Source organism: Aquarana catesbeiana, linkage group LG10 (genome assembly GCF_042186555.1).
Source record: "Aquarana catesbeiana isolate 2022-GZ linkage group LG10, ASM4218655v1, whole genome shotgun sequence".
NCBI classification, from domain to species: domain Eukaryota; kingdom Metazoa; phylum Chordata; class Amphibia; order Anura; family Ranidae; genus Aquarana; species Aquarana catesbeiana.
Window position 1 is genome coordinate 262319266 of NC_133333.1, and position 22507 is coordinate 262341772.

General features: G+C 49.1%; 1 protein-coding gene across 1 annotated transcript in view; it reads left to right on the forward strand.

Moving 5' to 3' along the window:
* Positions 1 to 22507, forward strand: part of VPS13D (vacuolar protein sorting 13 homolog D) — a gene marked incomplete at its 5' end in the record, with an annotated part of 401105 nt that overhangs the window by 231878 nt on the left and 146720 nt on the right. The window contains 1 exon segment of the mRNA XM_073603729.1: positions 13866 to 13962. Within this exon segment, the coding sequence (XP_073459830.1) occupies positions 13866 to 13962 (97 nt within the window).

A 22507-nucleotide genomic window follows, 5' to 3' on the forward strand; every position in this document is an offset into this window, starting at 1 on the left:
CCAGCGAGATCCGTGTGTTATAAATGATCCGAATGTCCGCATTATTTCCCCGAAGGGATCGAATTAGAGGAAGATAACTGGGGCCGCTCCGTGTATTCCCTCTACATCTTCACACTCCGCATGGCTTAGTATGGAGTGTATAGAAATCAATACGGACGGTGTACCTCTATACTGGTCTGGGACGGTGTACCTCTATACTGGTCTGGGACGGTGTACACCTCTATACTGGTCTGGGACGGTGTACCTCTATACTGGTCTGGGACGGTGTACACCTCTATACTGGTCTGGGACGGTGTACGCCTCTATACTGGTCTGGGACGGTGTACACCTCTATACTGGTCTGGGACGGTGTACACCTCTATACTGGCCTGGGACAGTGTACACCTCTATACTGGTCTGGGACAGTGTACACCTCTATACTGGTCTGGGATGGTGTACACCTCTATACTGGTCTGGGACGGTGTACACCTCTATACTGGTCTGGGACGGTGTACACCTCTATACTGGTCTGGGACGGTGTACACCTCTATACTGGTCTGGGACGGTGTACCTCTATACTGGTCTGGGACGGTGTACGCCTCTATACTGGTCTGGGACGGTGTACCTCTATACTGGTCTGGGACGGTGTACGCCTCTATACTGGTCTGGGACGGTGTACATCTCTATACTGGTCTGGGACGGTGTACGCCTCTATACTGGTCTGGGACGGTGTACCTCTATACTGGTCTGGGACGGTGTACCTCTATACTGGTCTGGGACGGTGTACCTCTATACTGGTCTGGGACGGTGTACGCCTCTATACTGGTCTGGGACGGTGTACCTCTATACTGGTCTGGGACGGTGTACACCTCTATACTGGTCTGGGACGGTGTACCTCTATACTGGTCTGGGACGGTGTACGCCTCTATACTGGTCTGGGACGGTGTACGCCTCTATACTGGTCTGGGACGTGCCAACTCCACCCTGCAATGTCCCTCTCCCCTCCCCCTCCCCCAATCATCGTCCACCGAGCTCCCTGATCCCAGGCACACCACGTACCACCACCTCCACCCTGCCATGTCACCCCCCATGCGCTGCTATTGGCTTGTGTAATTTGGGGGCGAAGTTTCCCCCCACTCTATTTTCAGCACTCTCTTCACCATTGGAAATGGACAATAATAATTGGAGGGTTTATATTTTCAGTTCTAAAGGGTTAAGTTGAACCTCTACTCAGACTATACATAGTAGCCTGGAGGTGTGTAAATTGCAGACAAAACACAAACAACAGAGGGCGCACCAGCCTAGTGTATTATCCTCCAACCCTCTGATGAAGGTTTATCCTTCGAAATGCGTCAGCCAGTCCAGATCCTGAGCTCCCCCTAAACTCTGGAGGTTGCTCAGTGCTATGGACTATTGCGCCATTCATCAATATATCAATTTAACCTCTTGGTGCCAAGCGGCCAAATATTTGCGTATTATAAAACAATACTAGTGCAGTGCAAATAATAAGAAGAATAAGTCCTTGTGATCACACAAATAATCAATTCCTTTTGGCAAAGGGAGGCTGATCCATTTCCATAAGGCACCAATGTTCACCATAAGAATGCGCTTCTTGGAAAAGGAGGAGGTCATACGAGCCTGGGTCACATACGAGGTATGTAAAGATTTATTCAATAAAAGTCATGTATAAAAACTGCTAAATATGAAGCACAGCACAATGGATAAAAATTGGCAAAGCTAAAACAGTCTGTTCGCGTCCGAAGTCCGTGTGGACGTAACGCCGCGTACGAGGGCGGAGCCTTGCTTTTGACGTCACCGGCTGCCATCTCACAGCTGTTCGGACGCGAATAGACTGTTTTAGCTTTGCCAATTTGTATCCATTGTGCTGTGCTTCATATTTAGCAGTTTTTATACATGACTTTTATTGAATAAATCTTTACATACGGAATACACTTAGAACCTCCACTTTATTTTTGGGATTGCTACATGTCACACCGCACTGAAGGTTCATGTGCTTCCATCCGGGAAAGCTGACGGTTGGTGACCACAGACGAGATCCAGTAAAGTTGTACAGCATTTATCCAGTCCGTATGTAACCCAGGCTCGTATGACCTCCTGTAATTAAGAGGTCCACCTTTTCCAAGAAGCGCATTCTTATGGTTTAAGTGATGAACTTTGGTGCCTTATGGAAATGGATCAGCCTCCCTTTGCCAAGAGGAATTGATTATTTGTGTGACCACAAGGATTTATTCTTCTTAATATTTGCGCTGCACTAGTATTGTTTTATAGTTTGTTATCCAGGTTGGTGAATCCTTTAGTGTTCAGCTTGCATTTCTCATTACACTATAGTTTGCGCTGATTGCCTTTATTTTATTAAATATTCGCGTACATTTGTGCAAATAGAGCTGAGCCGAGATCCGCCACCCGTTATCAGTGACTAACGACCGCCACTTGTGACTGCCATGACAGCCAATCACAGCGGTCACATGACCATAAGCCCCACCCCACCTCCCGTCATTCTAAACCACTTAAAGGGCCAGCAGGTGTTGGGGGATAACCATTTGGTGACCACACACCGTATTTTTACTGCGACAGTTATTGAGGTCATGTATGTGTGTGTGTGTGTATATATATATATACAGTTGTGCTCATAAGTTTCCATACCCTGGCAGAATTTGATTTCTTGGCCATTTTTCAGAGAATATAAATGATAACACACAATCTTTTCTCTCACTCATGGTTAGTGTTTGGCTGAAGACATTTATTATCAATCATCTGTATTTACTCTTTTTATATCATAATCACAACAAAAACTACCCAAATGACCCTGATCAAAAGTTTACATACCCCAGTTCTTAATACTGTGCCCCCTTTGCTCCCAATGACAGCTTGAAGCCTTTTGTGGTATTTGTGGATGAGGCTCTTTATCTTCTCAGATGGTTCCTCTTGGTAAAAGTCCTCCAGTTCCTGTAAATTCTTGGGCTGTCTTCCATGAACGGCACGTTTTGAGATCTCCCCAGAGTGGCTCAATGATATTGAGATCAGGAGACTGAGATGGACACTCCAGAACCTTCACTTTATTCTGCTGTAGCCAATGACAGGTGGACTTGGCCTTGTGTTTTGGATCATTGTCATGTTGGAATGTCCAAGTACGTCCCATGCGCAGCTTCCTGGCTGATGAATGCAATTGTTCCTCCAGTGTTATGTGATAACATTCTGCATTCATCTTGCCATCAAATTTCTTGTGCCTTTTGTAGCTCACACATCCCCAAAACATCAGCGATCCACCGCCGTGTTTCACAGTAGGGATGGTGGACCTTTCATCATAGGCCTTGTTGTCTCCTCTCCAAATGTAGTGTTTACGGTTGTTGCCAAAAAGCTCAATTTTGGTCTCATCACTCCAAATGACTTTGTGGCAGAAGGTTTGAGGCTTGTCTCTGTGCTGTTTGGTGTATTGTAAGCGGGAAACTTTGTGACATTTGTGTAGTAATGACTTTCTTCTGGAGACTCGACCATGCAGCCCATCTTTCTTCTGGAGACTCGACCATGCAGCCCATCTTTCTTCTGGAGACTCGACCATGCAGCCCATCTTTATTCTGGGGACTCGACCATGCAGCCCATCTTTCTTCTGGAGACTCGACCATGCAGCCCATCTTTCTTCTGGGGACTCGACCATACAGATCATCTTTCTTCTGGAGACTCGACCATACAGCCCATCTTTCTTCTGGAGACTCGACCATGCAGCCCATCTTTCTTCTGGAGACTCGACCATGCAGATCATCTTTCTTCTGGAGACTCGACCATACAGCCCATCTTTCTTCTGGAGACTCGACCATGCAGCCCATCTTTCTTCTGGAAACTCGACCATGCAGCCCATCTTTCTTCTGGAGACTCGACCATGCAGCCCATCTTTCTTCTGGAGACTCGACCATGCAGACCATCTTTCTTCTGGAGACTCAACCATACAGCCCATCTTTCTTCTGGAGACTCGACCATGCAGCCCATCTTTCTTCTGAAGACTCGACCATGCAGCCCATCTTTCTTCTGGAGACTCGACCATGCAGACCATCTTTCTTCTGGAGACTCGACCATGCAGACCATCTTTCTTCTGGAGACTCGACCATGCAGCCCATCTTTCTTCAAGTGCCTCCTTATTGTGCATCTTGAAACAGCCACACCACATGTTTTCAGAGAGTCCTGTATTTCACCTGAAGTTATTTGTGGGTTTTTCTTTGCATCCCCAACAATTTTCCTGGCAGTTGTGGCTGAAATTTTAGTTGGTCTACCTGGCCGTGGTTTGGTTTAACCAGAACCCCTCATTTTCCACTTCTTGATTAGAGTTTGAACACTGCTGATTGGCATTCTCAATTCCTTGGATATCTTTTTATATCCTTTTTCCTGTTTTATACAGTTCAACTACCTTTTCCCGCAGATCCTTTGACGATTCTTTTGCTTTCCCCATGACTCAGAATCCAGAAACATCAGTGCAGCACTGGATGAAAGATGCAAGGGTCTGTCAGGAGTCCAGAAACTCATTGACCTTTTATACACACACACACACACACTAATTACAAACAGATCACAGGTGAGGAGGGTTCCCTTTAATAGCCATTCAAACCTCTTTGTGTCAACTTGTGTGCATGTTATCAGGCCAAAATCACCAGGGTATGTAAACTTTTGATCAGGGTCATTTGGGTAGTTTCTGTTGTCATTATGATATAAAAAGAGTAAATACAGATGATTGATAATAAATGGCTTCAGACAAACACTAACCATGAGTGAGAGAAAAGTTTTTGTGTTATCATTAGCACTCTCACCTAGCAGTAAAAAGGTTCGTCGGTTCGAATCCCGACCACAGCACTACCTGCATGGAGTTTGCATGTTCTCCCTGTGCCTGTGTTGGGTTTCCTCCGGGTTCTCCGGTTTCCTCCCACACTCCAAAGACATGCTGGGAGGGTAATTGTGAGTTGGGACATTAGATTGTAAGCTCCTTGAGGGCGGGGACTGATGTGAATGTACAATGTATATGTAAAGTGCTGTGTAAATTGACGGCGCTATATATTTACCTTAATAATAATAATAATTCATATTCTCTGAAAAGGCCAAAAAATCATAAATTCTGCCAGGGTATGTAAACTTATGAGCACAGCTGTGTGTATGTGTATATATATATATAATGTGTGTGTGTGATTGAGAATTTTCGGGGTAGGGGCTCCGCCCGCCCAGCTGTACTATGATCTAGGTATAGCACATGCCGATCACCGGATCCCAGCCAGTGATTGTCTATCGGCGCCCGGCTCTGAGCTTCACCGAACATCTCTGTGAATGTGAACAACACTCAGTGATCGGATTTGCTAAGCAGGGAATGAAAAGAACTGACCCCCAGGAAAAGCTGCACACATTACAAACACCAGCTAGCCACACATTTAACCCTTTGATTACCCCTAGATATTAACCCCTTCCCAGCCAGTGCCATTAGTACAGTGATAGTGCATATTAGTATCACAGATCACTGTATTGGTGTCACTGGTGATTTCAGTTACCCCCCCCACAGTGTCAGTTAGGGATAGTTTACACGTTGCTTCAAAACAAGGCTTCGGACAGGCTTTGTTAAAGCTCTCTGAACGCCAGTAAAAGCTCCTCCCACTAAATACAATGGTGAGCTTACAGTCCTGTTTACACCTTGCTTTTGCTTGATGCTTCGATGAGGCTTCAATGAGGCTTCAATGAGGCTTCGGTGAGGCTTCAATTAAGCTTTGATGAGGCTTCAGTGGGGCTTCGATGGGGCTTCGATGAGACTTTGGTGAGGCTTTGATGAGGCTTCAGTGGGGCTTCAATGAGGCTTCGGTGGGGCTTCGGTGGGGATTTGATGAGGCTTCGGTGAGGCTTTGATGAGGCTTCAGTGGGGCTTCGATGAGACTTTGATGAGGCTTCGGTGGGGCTTTGATGAGACTTTTTAGAGGCTTCAGTGGGGCTTTGATGAGGCTTCGGTGGGGCTTTGATGAGGCTTCAATGAGGCTTCGATGAGGCTTCGGTGGGGCTTTGATGAGTCTTTGGTGGGGCTTTGATGAGTCTTTGGTGGGGCTTTGATGAGTCTTTGGTGGGGCTTTGATGAGTCTTTGGTGGGGCTTTGATGAGTCTTTGGTGAGGCTTTGATGAGTCTTTGGTGGGGCTTCGATGAGTCTTTGGTGGGGCTTCGATGAGTCTTTGGTGAGGCTTTGATGAGTCTTTGGTGGGGCTTTGATGAGTCTTTGGTGGGGCTTCGATGAGTCTTTGGTGGGGCTTCGATGAGTCTTTGGTGGGGCTTCGATGAGTCTTTGGTGGGGCTTCGATGAGTCTTTGGTGGGGCTTTGATGAGTCTTTGGTGGGGCTTTGATGAGTCTTTGGTGGGACTTCGATGAGTCTTTGGGGTTTCGATGAGGTTTTTCAAGCGAGCTTTGCCATAGACTTCTATGGAGGCTTTGAAGACCTTTTGAAGCACCACCAAAGCTACACGGGGAATAATTTTTGAAGCAAAGCTGAATCAAAGCAAAGCAAAAGCAAGGAGTAAACAGGACTGTAAGCTAACCGTTTTATTTAGTGGAAGGAACTTTAACAAAGCCTGTCTGAAGCCTTATTTTGAAGCAACGTGTAAATGAGCCCTTAGTGTCAGATTGTCCGCCGCACTATCACAGTCCCAACATAAGTTGCTGATTACCACCATTACTAGTATAAAAACAAAACGTAATAAATAAAAATCCCAATATATATTCCTTATACACTTATTGGGATTTATTTTTATCAGACGGGTAGCAATGTTTATTTTGGCCTAAATTTATGAAGAGATTTGATTTTTAGAATTTTTTATGGGATGGTTTTTAGCAGAAAGTTAAAAACGTGTATGTTTTCAGAGATGTCGTCTTTTTTTTATATAATAAAAAACGCAAAGGTGATCAAATACCACTAAAAGAAATCTCTATTTGTGTGAAACAAATCATGGACATTTTTGGGTGCAGCGTTACACGACCGCATAATTATTAGTTAAAGTAGCGCAGTGCTGAAGAGCAAGAAGTGGCCTGGTCATGAAGGGGGGGGGGGTAAATCTTCTGGAGGTGAGGTGTATAATGCACTAGTCTGGTGCGCCCCCTGTTGTTGTGTTTTGTAGTCTCTTCAGGCCAGTCTTGGGAGGACAGGTTTGATGTCCATGAGACGTGGAGCTCCAGTACTGGAATATCACATTATTAGCGCAGGGGGGGGAGGGGAGGGGATATCATATCATTGTGCTGCCAGTGTGAAAATGATTTGCTCAGCTATCGCTGGACTTTTCCGGCTTTACAAGTTTGTTGCACAATTACAGAAAGTCCTCCAGATGAACTTTCTTTTCAAACATTCTGCAAGTTGTGGTTGAGTTATGTTGTGTGATATTCCTCCCACCACAGGGGGCGCTGTGACTGAATTCTCATGCTGTAGACTAGCACAGCTCTTGCTGTAGACTCACCAATGCAACTTTGCTCTTGTTAGAGATTTGCCATCAATTTGCTACAATTTAGAAAAGTGTCACCTTGAACTTTGTGCTTTAAGTGCTCTGCAAGTGTGAGACTTACAATTCAACACAACCACAAATTTGTGCCAACTTATCTCTGGGCAGACACTCGGAGGTGCCATCCAATCGTTTGTCCTCCTAATGACAGCCGACTTTGTTCACACTCACTGCGGTCAGGAGGGTTGTCTGCCATAGTTTCTGGGTGAAGAGCAATGGATGGAGGGGGCGGAGCCATGTTCAGTATCACCTTCCAGAGTCCTTATTTATATAACGGATGGAGGGGGCGGGGCCATGCTCAGTATCACCTTCCAGAGTCCTTATTTATATAACGGATGGAGGGGGCGGGGCCATGCTCAGTATCACCTTCCAGAGTCCTTATTTATATAACGGATGGAGGGGGCGGGGCCATGCTCAGTATCACCTTCCAGAGTCCTTATTTATATAACGGATGGAGGGGGCGGGGCCATGCTCAGTATCACCTTCCAGAGTCCTTATTTATATAACGGATGGAGGGGGCGGGGCCATGCTCAGTATCACCTTCCAGAGTCCTTATTTATATAACGGATGGAGGGGGCGGGGCCATGTTCAGTATCACCTTCCACAGTCCTTATTTATATAACGGATGGAGGGGGCGGGGCCATGTTCAGTATCACCTTCCACAGTCATTATTTATATAACGGATGGAGGGGGCGGGGCCATGCTCAGTATCACCTTCCTAAGTCATTATTTATATAACAGATGGAGGGGGCGGGGCCATGCTCAGTATTACCTTCCACAGTCATTATTTATATAACGGATGGAGGGGGCGGGGCCATACTCAGTATTACCTTCCACAGTCATTATTTATATAACGGATGGAGGGGGCGGGGCCATGCTCAGTATCCCCTTTCAGAGTCCTTATTTATATAACAGATGGAGGGGGCGGGGCCATGCTCAGTATTACCTTCCACAGTCATTATTTATATAACGGATGGAGGGGGCGGGGCCATACTCAGTATTACCTTCCACAGTCATTATTTATATAACGGATGGAGGGGGCGGGGCCATGCTCAGTATTACCTTCCTAAGTCATTATTTATAGAACGGATAGAGGGGGCGGGGCCATGCTCAGTATTACCTTCCTAAGTCATTATTTATAGAACGGATGGAGGGGGCGGGGCCATGCTCAGTATTACCTTCCTAAGTCATTATTTATAGAACGGATGGAGGGGGCGGGGCCATGCTCAGTATTACCTTCCAGAGTCCTTATTTATATAACGGATGGAGGGGGCGGGGCCATGCTCAGTATCACCTTCCACAGTCCTTATTTATATAACGGATGGAGGGGGCGGGGCCATGCTCAGTATTACCTTCCAGAGTCCTTATTTATATAATGGATGGAGGGGGCGGGGCCATGCTCAGTATTACCTTCCTAAGTCATTATTTATATAATGGATGGAGGGGGCGGGGCCATGCTCAGTATTCCCTTCCACAGTCATTATTTATATAATGGATGGAGGGGGCGGGGCCATGCTCAGTATTACCTTCCAGAGTTCTTATTTATATAACGGATGGAGGGGGCGGGGCCATGCTCAGTATCACCTTCCAGAGTCCTTATTTATATAACGGATGGAGGGGCGGGGCCATGCTCAGTATCACCTTCCAGAGTCCTTATTTATATAACGGATGGAGGGGGCGGGGCCATGCTCAGTATTACCTTCCTAAGTCCTTATTTATATAACGGATGGAGGGGGCGGGGCCATGCTCAGTATTACCTTCCTAAGTCCTTATTTATATAACGGATGAAGGGGGCGGGGCCATGCTCAGTATTACCTTCCTAAGTCATTATTTATATAATGGATGGAGGGGGCGGGGCCATGCTCAGTATCACCTTTCAGAGTCCTTATTTATATAATGGATGGAGGGGGCGGGGCCATGCTCAGTATCACCTTCCGGAGTCCTTATTTATATAACGGATGGAGGGGGCGGGGCCATGCTCAGTATCACCTTCCGGAGTCCTTATTTATATAATGGATGGAGGGGGCGGGGCCATGCTCAGTATCACCTTCCAGAATCATTATTTATATAATGGAGCAGCCGGGACTTTGGGCCTTACAGGGGCACTTAGTGTAAGAAATGATTATTTGGTGATCGATGTGCCTGTCCTGCATTAGCTGCACTGTATGAAGTTGTAATAATGTAGCGGTGCGATGTAATAATGTAGAGGTGCGATGTAATAATGTAGAGGTGCGATGTAATAATTGCGATGTAATAATGTAGCGGTGCGATGTAATAATGTAGAGGTGCGATGTAATAATGTAGCGGTGCGATGTAATAATGTAGCGGTGCGATGTAATAATGTAGAGGTGCGATGTAATAATGTAGAGGTGCGATGTAATAATGTAGCGGTGCGATGTAATAATGTAGCGGTGCGATGTAATAATGTAGCGGTGCGATGTAATAATGTAGAGGTGCGATGTAATAATGTAGAGGTGCGATGTAATAATGTAGCGGTGCGATGTAATTAGAGGTGCGATGTAATAATGTAGCGGTGCGATGTAATAATGTAGCGGTGCGATGTAATAATGTAGAGGCGCGATGTAATAATGTAGAGCTGCGATGTAATAATGTAGAGGTGCGATGTAATAATGTAGCGGTGCGATGTAATAATGTAGAGGTGCGATGTAATAATTGCGATGTAATAATGTAGAGGTGCGATGTAATAATGTAGAGGTGCGATGTAATAACGTAGCGGTGCGATGTAATAACGTAGAGGTGCGATGTAATAACGTAGAGGTGCGATGTAATAACGTAGAGGTGCGATGTAATAACGTAGAGGTGCGATGTAATAATGTAGAGGTGCGATGTAATAATGTAGAGGTGCGATGTAATAATGTAGAGGTGCGATGTAATAATGTAGAGGTGCGATGTAATAATGTAGAGGTGCGATGTAATAATGTAGAGGTGCGATGTAATAATGTAGCGGTGCGATGTAATAATGTAGCGGTGCAATGTAATTAGAGGTGCGATGTAATAATGTAGCGGTGCGATGTAATAATGTAGCGGTGCGATGTAATAATGTAGCGGTGCGAAGTAATAATGTAGAGGTGCGATGTAATAATTGCGATGTAATAATGTAGAGGTGCGATGTAATAATGTAGAGGTGCGATGTAATAATTGCGATGTAATAATGTAGCGGTGCGATGTAATAATGTAGAGGTGCGATGTAATAATTGCGATGTAATAATGTAGCGGTGCGATGTAATAATGTAGAGGTGCGATGTAATAATTGCGATGTAATAATGTAGCGGTGCGATGTAATAATGTAGAGGTGCGATGTAATAATGTAGCGGTGCGATGTAATAATGTAGAGGTGCGATGTAATAATGTAGAGGCGCGATGTAATAATGTAGCGGCGCGATGTAATAATGTATAAGCGCGATGTAATAATGTAGCGGTGCGATGTAATAATGTAGAGGTGCGATGTAATAATGTAGAGGTGCGATGTAATAATGTAGCGGCGCGATGTAATAATGTAGAGGTGCGATGTAATAATGTAGAGGTGCGATGTAATAATGTAGCGGCGCGATGTAATAATGTAGAGGTGCGATGTAATAATGTAGCGGTGCGATGTAATAATGTAGCGGTGCGATGTAATAATGTAGAGGTGCGATGTAATAATGTAGCGGTGCGATGTAATAATGTAGCGGTGCGAAGTAATAATGTAGAGGTGCGATGTAATAATTGCGATGTAATAATGTAGCGGTGCAATGTAATAATGTAGCGGTGCGATGTAATAATGTAGAGGTGCGATGTAATAATGTAGAGGTGCGATGTAATAATGTAGAGGTGCGATGTAGTAATGTAGAGGTGCGATGTAATAATGTAGCGGTGCGATGTAATAATGTAGCGGTGCGATGTAATAATGTAGCGGTGCGAAGTAATAATGTAGAGGTGCGATGTAATAATTGCGATGTAATAATGTAGCGGTGCAATGTAATAATGTAGCGGTGCGATGTAATAATGTAGCGGTGCAATGTAATAATGTAGAGGTGCGATGTAATAATGTAGAGGTGCGATGTAATAATGTAGCGGTGCAATGTAATAATGTAGAGGTGCGATGTAATAATTGCGATGTAATAATGTAGAGGTGCGATGTAATAATTGCGATGTAGTAATGTAGAGGTGCGATGTAGTAATGTAGAGGTGCGATGTAATAATGTAGAGGTGCGATGTAATAATGTAGAGGTGCGATGTAATAATGTAGAGGTGCGATGTAATAATTGCGATGTAATAATGTAGCGGTGCGATGTAATAATGTAGAGGCGCGATGTAATAATGTAGCGGCGCGATGTAATAATGTATAAGCGCGATGTAATAATGTAGCGGTGCGATGTAATAATGTAGAGGTGCGATGTAATAATGTAGAGGTGCGATGTAATAATGTAGCGGCGCGATGTAATAATGTAGAGGCGCGATGTAATAATGTAGAGGTGCGATGTAATAATGTAGCGGTGCGATGTAATAATGTAGCGGTGCGATGTAATAATGTAGCGGTGCGATGTAATAATGTAGCGGTGCGATGTAATAATGTAGCGGTGCGATGTAATAATGTAGAGGTGCGATGTAATAATGTAGAGGTGCGATGTAATAATGTAGCGGTGCAATGTAATAATGTAGCGGTGCGATGTAATAATGTAGCGGTGCAATGTAATAATGTAGAGGTGCGATGTAATAATTGCGATGTAGTAATGTAGAGGTGCGATGTAGTAATGTAGAGGTGCGATGTAATAATGTAGAGGTGCGATGTAATAATGTAGAGGTGCGATGTAATAATGTAGAGGTGCGATGTAATAATGTAGAGGTGCGATGTAATAATGTAGAGGTGCGATGTAATAATGTAGAGGTGCGATGTAATAATTGCGATGTAATAATGTAGAGGTGCGATGTAATAATTGCGATGTAATAATGTAGCGGTGCGATGTAATAATGTAGAGGTGCGATGTAATAATGTAGAGGTGCAATGTAATAATGTAGCGGCGCGATGTAATAATGTAGAGGTGCGATGTAATAATGTAGAGGTGCGATGTAATAATGTAGCGGCGCGATGTAATAATGTAGAGGCGCGATGTAATAATGTAGCGGTGCGATGTAATAATGTAGAGGTGCGATGTAATAATGTAGAGGTGCGATGTAATAATGCAGAGGCGCGATGTAATAATGTAGAGGCGCGATGTAATAATGTAGCGGCGCGATGTAATAATGTAGCGGCGCGATGTAATAATGTAGAGGCGCGATGTAATAATGTAGAGGCGCGATGTAATAATGTAGCGGTGCGATGTAATAATGTAGAGGCGCGATGTAATAATGTAGAGGCGCGATGTAATAATGTAGCGGTGCGATGTAATAATGTAGCGGTGCGATGTAATAATGTAGAGGTGCGATGTAATAATGTAGAGGTGCGATGTAATAATGTAGAGGTGCGATGTAATAATGTAGCGGTGCGATGTAATAATGTAGAGGTGCGATGTAATAATGTAGAGGTGCGATGTAATAATGCAGAGGTGCGATGTAATAATGCAGAGGTGCGATGTAATAACGTAGCGGTGCGATGTAATAATGTAGAGGTGCGATGTAATAATGTAGAGGTGCGATGTAATAATGTAGAGGTGCGATGTAATAATGTAGAGGTGCGATGTAATAACGTAGCGGTGCGATGTAATAATGTAGAGGTGCGATGTAATAATGTAGAGGTGCGATGTAATAATGTAGCGGTGCGATGTAATAATGTAGAGGTGCGATGTAATAACGTAGCGGTGCGATGTAATAACGTAGCGGTGCGATGTAATAATGTAGAGGTGCGATGTAATAATGTAGAGGTGTGATGTAATAATGTAGCGATCTGATGTAATAATGTAGAGGTGCGATGTAATAATGTAGAGGTGCGATGTAATAATGTAGCGATCTGATGTAATAATGTAGCGATCTGATGTAATAATGTAGCGATCTGATGTAATAATGTAGCGATCTGATGTAATAATGTAGCGATCTGATGTAATAATGTAGCGGTGCGATGTAATAATGTAGCGGTGCGATGTAATAATGTAGAGGTGCGATGTAATAATGTAGAGGTGCGATGTAATAATGTAGAGGTGCGATGTAATAATGTAGCGATCTGATGTAATAATGTAGCGATCTGATGTAATAATGTAGCGATCTGATGTAATAATGTAGCGATCTGATGTAATAATGTAGCGGTGCGATGTAATAATGTAGCGGTGCGATGTAATAATGTAGCGATCTGATGTAATAATGTAGCAGTGCGATGTAATAATGTAGCGGTACGTTGGAGGTGAGAATGTAACGAATGTTGTTGTGTTTCCAGCACCTCCTGATCACGGCACAGAAGTTCACCGTTCAGATCGAGGAGAAGCTCCTCCTGAAGCTCTTCAGCTATTTTGGCCTCGGCCGGTTGGAAGCAGGTAAGACGCAAAGACGCAACGCGTTTTGTTGTCATTGGAAAGACATTTGTATGTTATGAATCTATGATGGCCGCTGTCAGCCAGATGTCGGATTACAGCTGTTGTCTCCCGACCTCCCCCATCCCCCCTCCAGCAAGGACTCGACTCCGCCCTCCTGTCTGATAATAAGACTTCTTACCTAAACATGTCCTGTAGGTAATCGCACAAGGAGGCAGGGGGGAGGAGCCAGGGTGGTCACCAGGGGACCCAAGAAGAGGAGGATCTGGGCTGTAAAAACCATTACAGGGCCGGTGATGACCCCGCCTACTCCCAGCATGCCTCTGGTGTCCCCGAAGGGCCGATGTCTCCATGCTGTGTAGAAGAATAAAGTACTTTTATAGTGCCCCGCCCCCCCAGACATTGCAGGGATAGCCTGGCAGTGACCTCTCAGCACGGGGGTTCTGGATGCTGGGACGCTCTCCACACCCAGCTCTGGTAATAAGTCAGCGGCGAAGCGCGTCGGAGGGTCCGGAGTCATCAGCATTGCGTCAGAGATCGTCTCACCTCTGAAGACTCGCTGTGGATAGATTCCCACTTGTGGTTGGGAAGGTGATAAGTACATGTGGTTGAGTCACATTTTTACCCCCCCCCCCAAACTATTTCCTACCATACAGTATGAAGGAAGCATCTCCCTGCACTCCGCCTGGCAAAGAGACATTTATAGCCCCCCAAAAAAACAGATCCGATCGATACAAGTCGATGTTCTTTCCATTAAACATTCTTTGTGCTTCTGTCTGTTAGGATCACATACATCCACCAGAGGGCGCTCCAGGTCCTACATTACTGATCTATATACTGTATACAGGGAGGAATGGGGAGATGAAGAACAGAGTTTTGGTAATATTAGGTGGCAGTGCGATTGGTGGGATATGACCAACGTTCCCCGTGTGCCCCCCCCCCCCCCCCCCCCCCGTAATCATTGTTTGTGGACTCCGGATGTGAATGTTCCGGGGACATCTCCTGGAAGCTGACAAGTTGGGTGTCCTGGACCTTTCTTTCACCTGGATGATGATGGTGGTGGTGGAGGCGTGTCGGGGGTGGTACCTGGATGATGATGATGGTGGTGGAGGCGTGTCGGGGGTGGTACCTGGATGATGATGATGGTGGTGGAGGCGTGTCGGGGGTGGTACCTGGATGATGATGATGGTGGTGGAGGAGTGTCGGGGGTGGTACCTGGATGATGATGATGGTGGTGGAGGCGTGTCAGGGGTGGTACCTGGATGATGATGATGGTGGTGGTGGAGGCGTGTCGGGGGTGGTACCTGGATGATGATGATGATGGTGGAGGCGTGTCGGGGGTGGTACCTGGATGATGATGATGGTGGTGGAGGCGTGTCGGGGGTGGTACCTGGATGATGATGATGGTGGTGGAGGCGTGTCGGGGGTGGTACCTGGATGATGATGATGGTGGTGGAGGAGTGTCGGGGGTGGTACCTGGATGATGATGATGGTGGTGGAGGCGTGTCAGGGGTGGTACCTGGATGATGATGATGGTGGTGGTGGAGGCGTGTCGGGGGTGGTACCTGGATGATGATGATGGTGGTGGTGGAGGCGTGTCGGGGGTGGTACCTGGATGATGATGATGATGGTGGTGGAGGCGTGTCGGGGGTGGTACCTGGATGATGATGATGATGGTGGAGGCGTGTCGGGGGTGGTACCTGGATGATGATGATGATGATGGTGGTGGAGGCGTGTCGGGGGTGGTACCTGGATGATGATGATGGTGGTGGTGGAGGCGTGTCGGGGGTGGTACCTGGATGATGATGATGATGATGGTGGTGGAGGCGTGTTGGGGGTGGTACCTGGATGATGATGATGGTGGTGGAGGCGTGTCAGGGGTGGTACCTGGATGATGATGATGGTGGTGGAGGCGTGTCGGGGGTGGTACCTGGATGATGATGATGATGGTGGTGGAGGCGTGTCGGGGGTGGTACCTGGATGATGATGATGGTGGTGGTGGAGGCGTGTCGGGGGTGGTACCTGGATGATGATGATGATGGTGGTGGAGGCGTGTCGGGGTGGTACCTGGATGATGGTGGTGGAGGCGTGTCAGGGGTGGTACCTGGATGATGATGATGGTGGTGGAGGCGTGTCGGGGGTGGTACCTGGATGATGATGATGATGGTGGTGGTGGAGGCGTGTCGGGGGTGGTACCTGGATGATGATGATGATGGTGGAGGCGTGTCAGGGGTGGTACCTGGATGATGATGATGATGGTGGTGGAGCGTGTCGGGGGTGGTACCTGGATGATGATGATGGTGGTGGAGGCGTGTCGGGGGTGGTACCTGGATGATGATGATGATGATGGTGGTGGAGGCGTGTCGGGGGTGGTACCTGGATGATGATGATGATGGTGGTGGAGGCGTGTCGGGGTGGTACCTGATGATGATGATGATGGTGGTGGAGGCGTGTCGGGGGCGGTACCTGGATGATGATGATGATGGTGGTGGAGGCGTGTCGGGGCGGTACCTGGATGATGATGATGATGATGGTGGTGGAGGCGTGTCGGGGGTGGTACCTGGATGATGATGATGATGGTGGTGGAGGCGTGTCGGGGTGGTACCTGGATGATGATGATGATGGTGGTGGAGGCGTGTCGGGGTGGTACCTGGATGATGATGATGGTGGTGGAGGAGTGTCGGGGGTGGTACCTGGATGATGATGATGGTGGTGGAGGGCGTGTCAGGGGTGGTACCTGGATGATGATGATGATGGTGGTGGAGGCGTGTCGGGGGTGGTACCTGGATGATGATGATGATGGTGGTGGAGGCGTGTCGGGGGCGGTACCTGGATGATGATGATGATGATGGTGGTGAGGCGTGTCGGGGGTGGTACCTGGATGATGATGATGAGGGTGGTGGAGGCGTGTCGGGGGTGGTACCTGGATGATGATGATGGTGGTGGAGGCGTGTCAGGGGTGGTACCTGGATGATGATATTGGTGGTGGAGGCGTGTTGGGGTGGTACCTGGATGATGATGATGATGATGGTGGTGGAGGCGTGTCGGGGGTGGTACCTGGATGATGATGATGATGGTGGTGGAGGCGTGTCGGGGGTGGTACCTGATGATGATGATGATGGTGGTGGAGGCGTGTAGGGGGTGGTACCTGGATGATGATGATGGTGGTGGTGGAGGCGTGTCGGGGGTGGTACCTGGATGATGATGATGATGATGGTGGTGGAGGCGTGTCGGGGGTGGTACCTGGATGATGATAATGATGGTGGTGGAGGCGTGTCGGGGGTGGTACCTGGAGATGATGATGGTGGTGGAGGCGTGTCGGGGGTGGTACCTGGATGATGATGATGATGGTGGTGGAGGCGTGTCGGGGGTGGTACCTGGATGATGATGATGATGGTGGTGGAGGCGTGTCGGGGTGGTACCTGGATGATGATGATGATGGTGGTGAGGCGTGTAGGGGGTGTACCTGGATGATGATGATGGTGGTGGTGGAGGCGTGTCGGGGGTGGTACCTGGATGATGATGATGATGGTGGTGGAGGCGTGTCGGGGGTGGTACCTGGATGATGATAATGATGGTGGTGGAGGCGTGTCGGGGGTGGTACCTGGAGATGATGATGGTGGTGGAGGCGTGTCGGGGGTGGTACCTGGATGATGATGGTGGTGGAGGCGTGTCGGGGTGGTACCTGGATGATGATGATGGTGGTGGAGGCGTGTCGGGGGTGGTACCTGGATGATGATGATGGTGGTGGAGGAGTGTCGGGGGTGGTACCTGGATGATGATGATGGTGGTGGAGGCGTGTCGGGGGTGGTACCTGGATGATGATGATGATGGTGGTGGAGGCGTGTCGGGGGTGGTACCTGGATGATGATGATGATGGTGGAGGCGTGTCGGGGGTGGTACCTGGATGATGATGATGATGGTGGTGGAGGCGTGTCGGGGGTGGTACCTGGATGATGATGATGGTGGTGGAGGCGTGTCGGGGGTGGTACCTGGATGATGATGATGGTGGTGGTGGAGGCGTGTCGGGGGTGGTACCTGGATGATGATGATGGTGGTGGAGGCGTGTCGGGGGTGGTACCTGGATGATGATGATGATGGTGGTGGAGGCGTGTCGGGGGTGGTACCTGGATGATGATGATGGTGGTGGAGGCGTGTCGGGGGTGGTACCTGGATGATGATGATGATGGTGGTGGTGGAGGCGTGTCGGGGGTGGTACCTGGATGATGATGATGATGGTGGTGGAGGCGTGTCGGGGGTGGTACCTGGATGATGATGATGGTGGTGGTGGAGGCGTGTCGGGGGTGGTACCTGGATGATGATGATGGTGGTGGAGGCGTGTCGGGGGTGGTACCTGGATGATGATGATGATGGTGGTGGAGGCGTGTCGGGGGTGGTACCTGGATGATGATGATGGTGGTGGAGGCGTGTCGGGGGTGGTACCTGGATGATGATGATGATGGTGGTGGTGGAGGCGTGTCGGGGGTGGTACCTGGATGATGATGATGATGGTGGTGGAGGCGTGTCGGGGGTGGTACCTGGATGATGATGATGGTGGTGGTGGAGGCGTGTCGGGGGTGGTACCTGGATGATGATGATGATGATGGTGGAGGCGTGTCGGGGGTGGTACCTGGATGATGATGATGATGATGGTGGTGGAGGCGTGTCGGGGGTGGTACCTGGATGATGATGATGATGGTGGTGGAGGCGTGTAGGGGGTGGTACCTGGATGATGATGATGATGGTGGTGGAGGCGTGTCGGGGGTGGTACCTGGATGATGATGATGGTGGTGGAGGCGTGTCGGGGGTGGTACCTGGATGATGATGATGGTGGTGGAGGCGTGTCGGGGGTGGTACCTGGATGATGATGATGATGGTGGTGGAGGCGTGTCGGGGGTGGTACCTGGATGATGATGATGATGGTGGTGGAGGCGTGTCGGGGGTGGTACCTGGATAATGATGATGGTGGTGGAGGCGTGTAGGGGGTGGTACCTGATGATGATGATGATGGTGGTGGAGGCGTGTCGGGGTGGTACCTGGATGATGATGATGATGATGGTGGTGGAGGCGTGTCGGGGGTGGTACCTGGATGATGATGATGGTGGAGGCGTGTTGGGGGTGGTACCTGGATGATGATGATGATGGTGGAGGCGTGTCGGGGGTGGTACCTGGATGATGATGATGATGGTGGAGGCGTGTCGGGGGTGGTACCTGGATGATGATGATGATGGTGGAGGCGTGTCGGGGTGGTACCTGGATGATGATGATGATGGTGGTGGTGGAGCGTGTCGGGGGTGGTACCTGGATGATGATGATGATGATGGTGGTGGAGGCGTGTCGGGGGTGGTACCTGGATGATGATGATGATGGTGGAGGCGTGTCGGGGGTGGTACCTGGATGATGATGATGATGGTGGTGGAGGCGTGTCGGGGGTGGTACCTGGATGATGATGATGATGGTGGTGGAGGCGTGTCGGGGGTGGTACCTGGATGATGATGATGATGGTGGTGGAGGCGTGTCGGGGGTGGTACCTGGATGATGATGATGATGGTGGTGGAGGCGTGTCGGGGGTGGTACCTGGATGATGATGATGATGGTGGTGGAGGCGTGTCGGGGTGGTACCTGGATAATGATGATGGTGGTGGAGGCGTGTAGGGGGTGGTACCTGGATGATGATGATGATGGTGGTGGAGGCGTGTCGGGGGCGGTACCTGGATAATGATGATGGTGGTGGAGGCGTGTCGGGGGCGGTACCTGGATGATGATGATGGTGGTGGAGGCGTGTCGGGGGTGGTACCTGGATGATGATGGTGGTGGAGGCGTGTCGGGGGTGGTACCTGGATGATGATGATGATGGTGGTGGAGGCGTGTCGGGGGTGGTACCTGGATGATGGTGGTGGAGGCGTGTCGGGGGTGGTACCTGGATGATGATGATGATGGTGGTGGAGGCGTGTCGGGGGTGGTACCTGGAGATGATGGTGGTGGTGGAGGCGTGTCGGGGGTGGTACCTGGATGATGATGGGGGTGGTACCTGGATGATGATGATGGTGGTGGAGGCGTGTCGGGGGCGGTACCTGGATGATGATGGTTGGGGACGTGTCAGGGGCGGTACCTGGATGATAATGGTTGGGGGGCGTGTCAGGGGCGGTACTTGGATGATAATGGTTGGGGGGCGTGTCAGGGGCGGTTCCGTTGTGATTCAGTTGCACTTTTTTGTCGGAATTCACACCTGAACTGGCCCCAAAATCGCACAGATCTCCTTTTTGAAACCACACCGAGCCGCCCCAAACGCGTGTGACCCGGCTCCATTGAGAGGGGGTCACATTCACATGTCAGCCAATTGTATGCGATTTACATTTCATATATATGTGAACCCAGCCGAAGTCGCGGTTCACTCTGCTGTGACTTGTGAGGCCCGAAGTCGCATGACATGTGAATTCCCATGTTAGTCAATGAGAGCCGCCTCTTCATTAGCACCACTGAAGTCGCTCCGACTTTAGAAAAGGTTCCTCTACTTCAAGGCGACTTCTATCCGACTTGTGCACAAAGAGTTTCATGGAAGTCGCCTTGAAGTGTCAGATTCCTCTCTATTGATGCGATTTGGATCGGACATTACAGGAAGAATACTCAGGCAGTGTGCGGTGTCTTCCTGTATGATCTTCTCTCTGCCTTCCTGCACAAGTCCCATCAAAGTCGTATTCGGGATACATCAAGTCGCACGACTTTCAGGTCGCAGTAATGTGAACCGAACATGAAAGAGACTCCCACATTCATATGGATGGAATACAGAATCACAATGACGCGCCGCTATTACCAAGCTCCGCCCACCATTAAATAACGGCCATGAAGGAGACAATGAGGAAATATTCTGAAGGGGAGGGAAGGCAGTATAGGCAGCCGCCTTAGGGCACGGGGGAAAGGGGGCCACTTGCTGGGGATTTGGATTTTTATGTCTTCTGATCACAGGAGGAGAGAAGTTTGAGTTTGCCTGCTGGGCATCTGGCAAAGCGGAGAGCGAGAAGTAGGTAGGCGGGGCGGTCTGCATGTCCCACCCTCAGAGCCGGCCCATAAGGATGCAGAGGAGGGCGGAGCAGTGGGCGGATCCAGGTGTGCTGCGAGTGCTTATAGAACAGCCAGGGAGGAGGAGGAAGAGGCTCCCCCACCTATTGCAGCCACGCCCCCCCGACAGACAAGTCTCCCCCACTCCTGATGGACGGATCCATAGAGGACGGAACATAATAGTAATAAGGGAGCACATTTTTGTGAACGTATATTGGGGGGCACACACGTATATTGGGGGGCACACACGTATATTGGGGGGCACACACGTATATTGGGGGCACGCACGTATATTGGGGGGCACACACACGTATATTGGGGGGGCACACACACGTATATTGGGGGCACGCACGTATATTGGGGGGCACGCACGTATATTGGGGGGGCACACACGTATATTGGGGGGCACACACGTATATTGGGGGGCACACACACGTATATTGGGGGCACGCACGTATATTGGGGGGCACACACACGTATATTGGGGGGCACGCACGTATATTGGGGGGCACACACACGTATATTGGGGGGCACACACACGTATATTGGGGGCACGCACGTATATTGGGGGCACACACACGTATATTGGGGGGCACGCACGTATATTGGGGGGCACACACACGTATATTGGGGGGCACACACGTATATTGGGGGCACACACGTATATTGGGGGGCACACACACGTATATTGGGGGGCACACACACGTATATTGGGGGGCACGCACGTATATGGGGGGCACACACACGTATATTGGGGGGCACACACGTATATTGGGGGCACACACACGTATATTGGGGGGCACGCACGTATATTGGGGGCACGCATGTATATTGGGGGGCACACACGTATATTGGGGGGCACACACACGTATATTGGGGGGCACGCACGTATATTGGGGGCACGCACACGTATATTGGGGGCACGCACGTATATTGGGGGGCACGCACGTATATTGGGGGGGCACGCACGTATATTGGGGGGGCACACACGTATATTGGGGGCACACACACGTATATTGGGGGGCACACACACGTATATTGGGGGCACACACACGTATATTGGGGGGCACACACGTATATTGGGGGGCACGCACGTATATTGGGGGGCACGCATGTATATTGGGGGCACACACACGTATATTGGGGGGCACACGTATATTGGGGGGGGGCACGCACGTATATTGGGGGGGCACACACGTATATTGGGGACTCCCTGATAGCAGATGCTGATGGTTTACAGATAATTCCTGTGACAGAGGCTGATGGGGGGCAGAGAGCTGGGGGCCCTTATTACTGTTGTGTTCCTATAGATCCCTCCATCAGGAGTGGGGGACACTTGTCTGTCTGGGGGGGGAGGGCGTGGCTGTAATAAGTGGGGGAGGTTTGTGCTTCTCTCTCTCCCCCCCCCCCATCCTCTCTCTCCCCCCCCCCCATCCTCTCCCTCCCCCCCCCCCATCCTCTCCACAATATTTTATGTCTCCTCTGACCT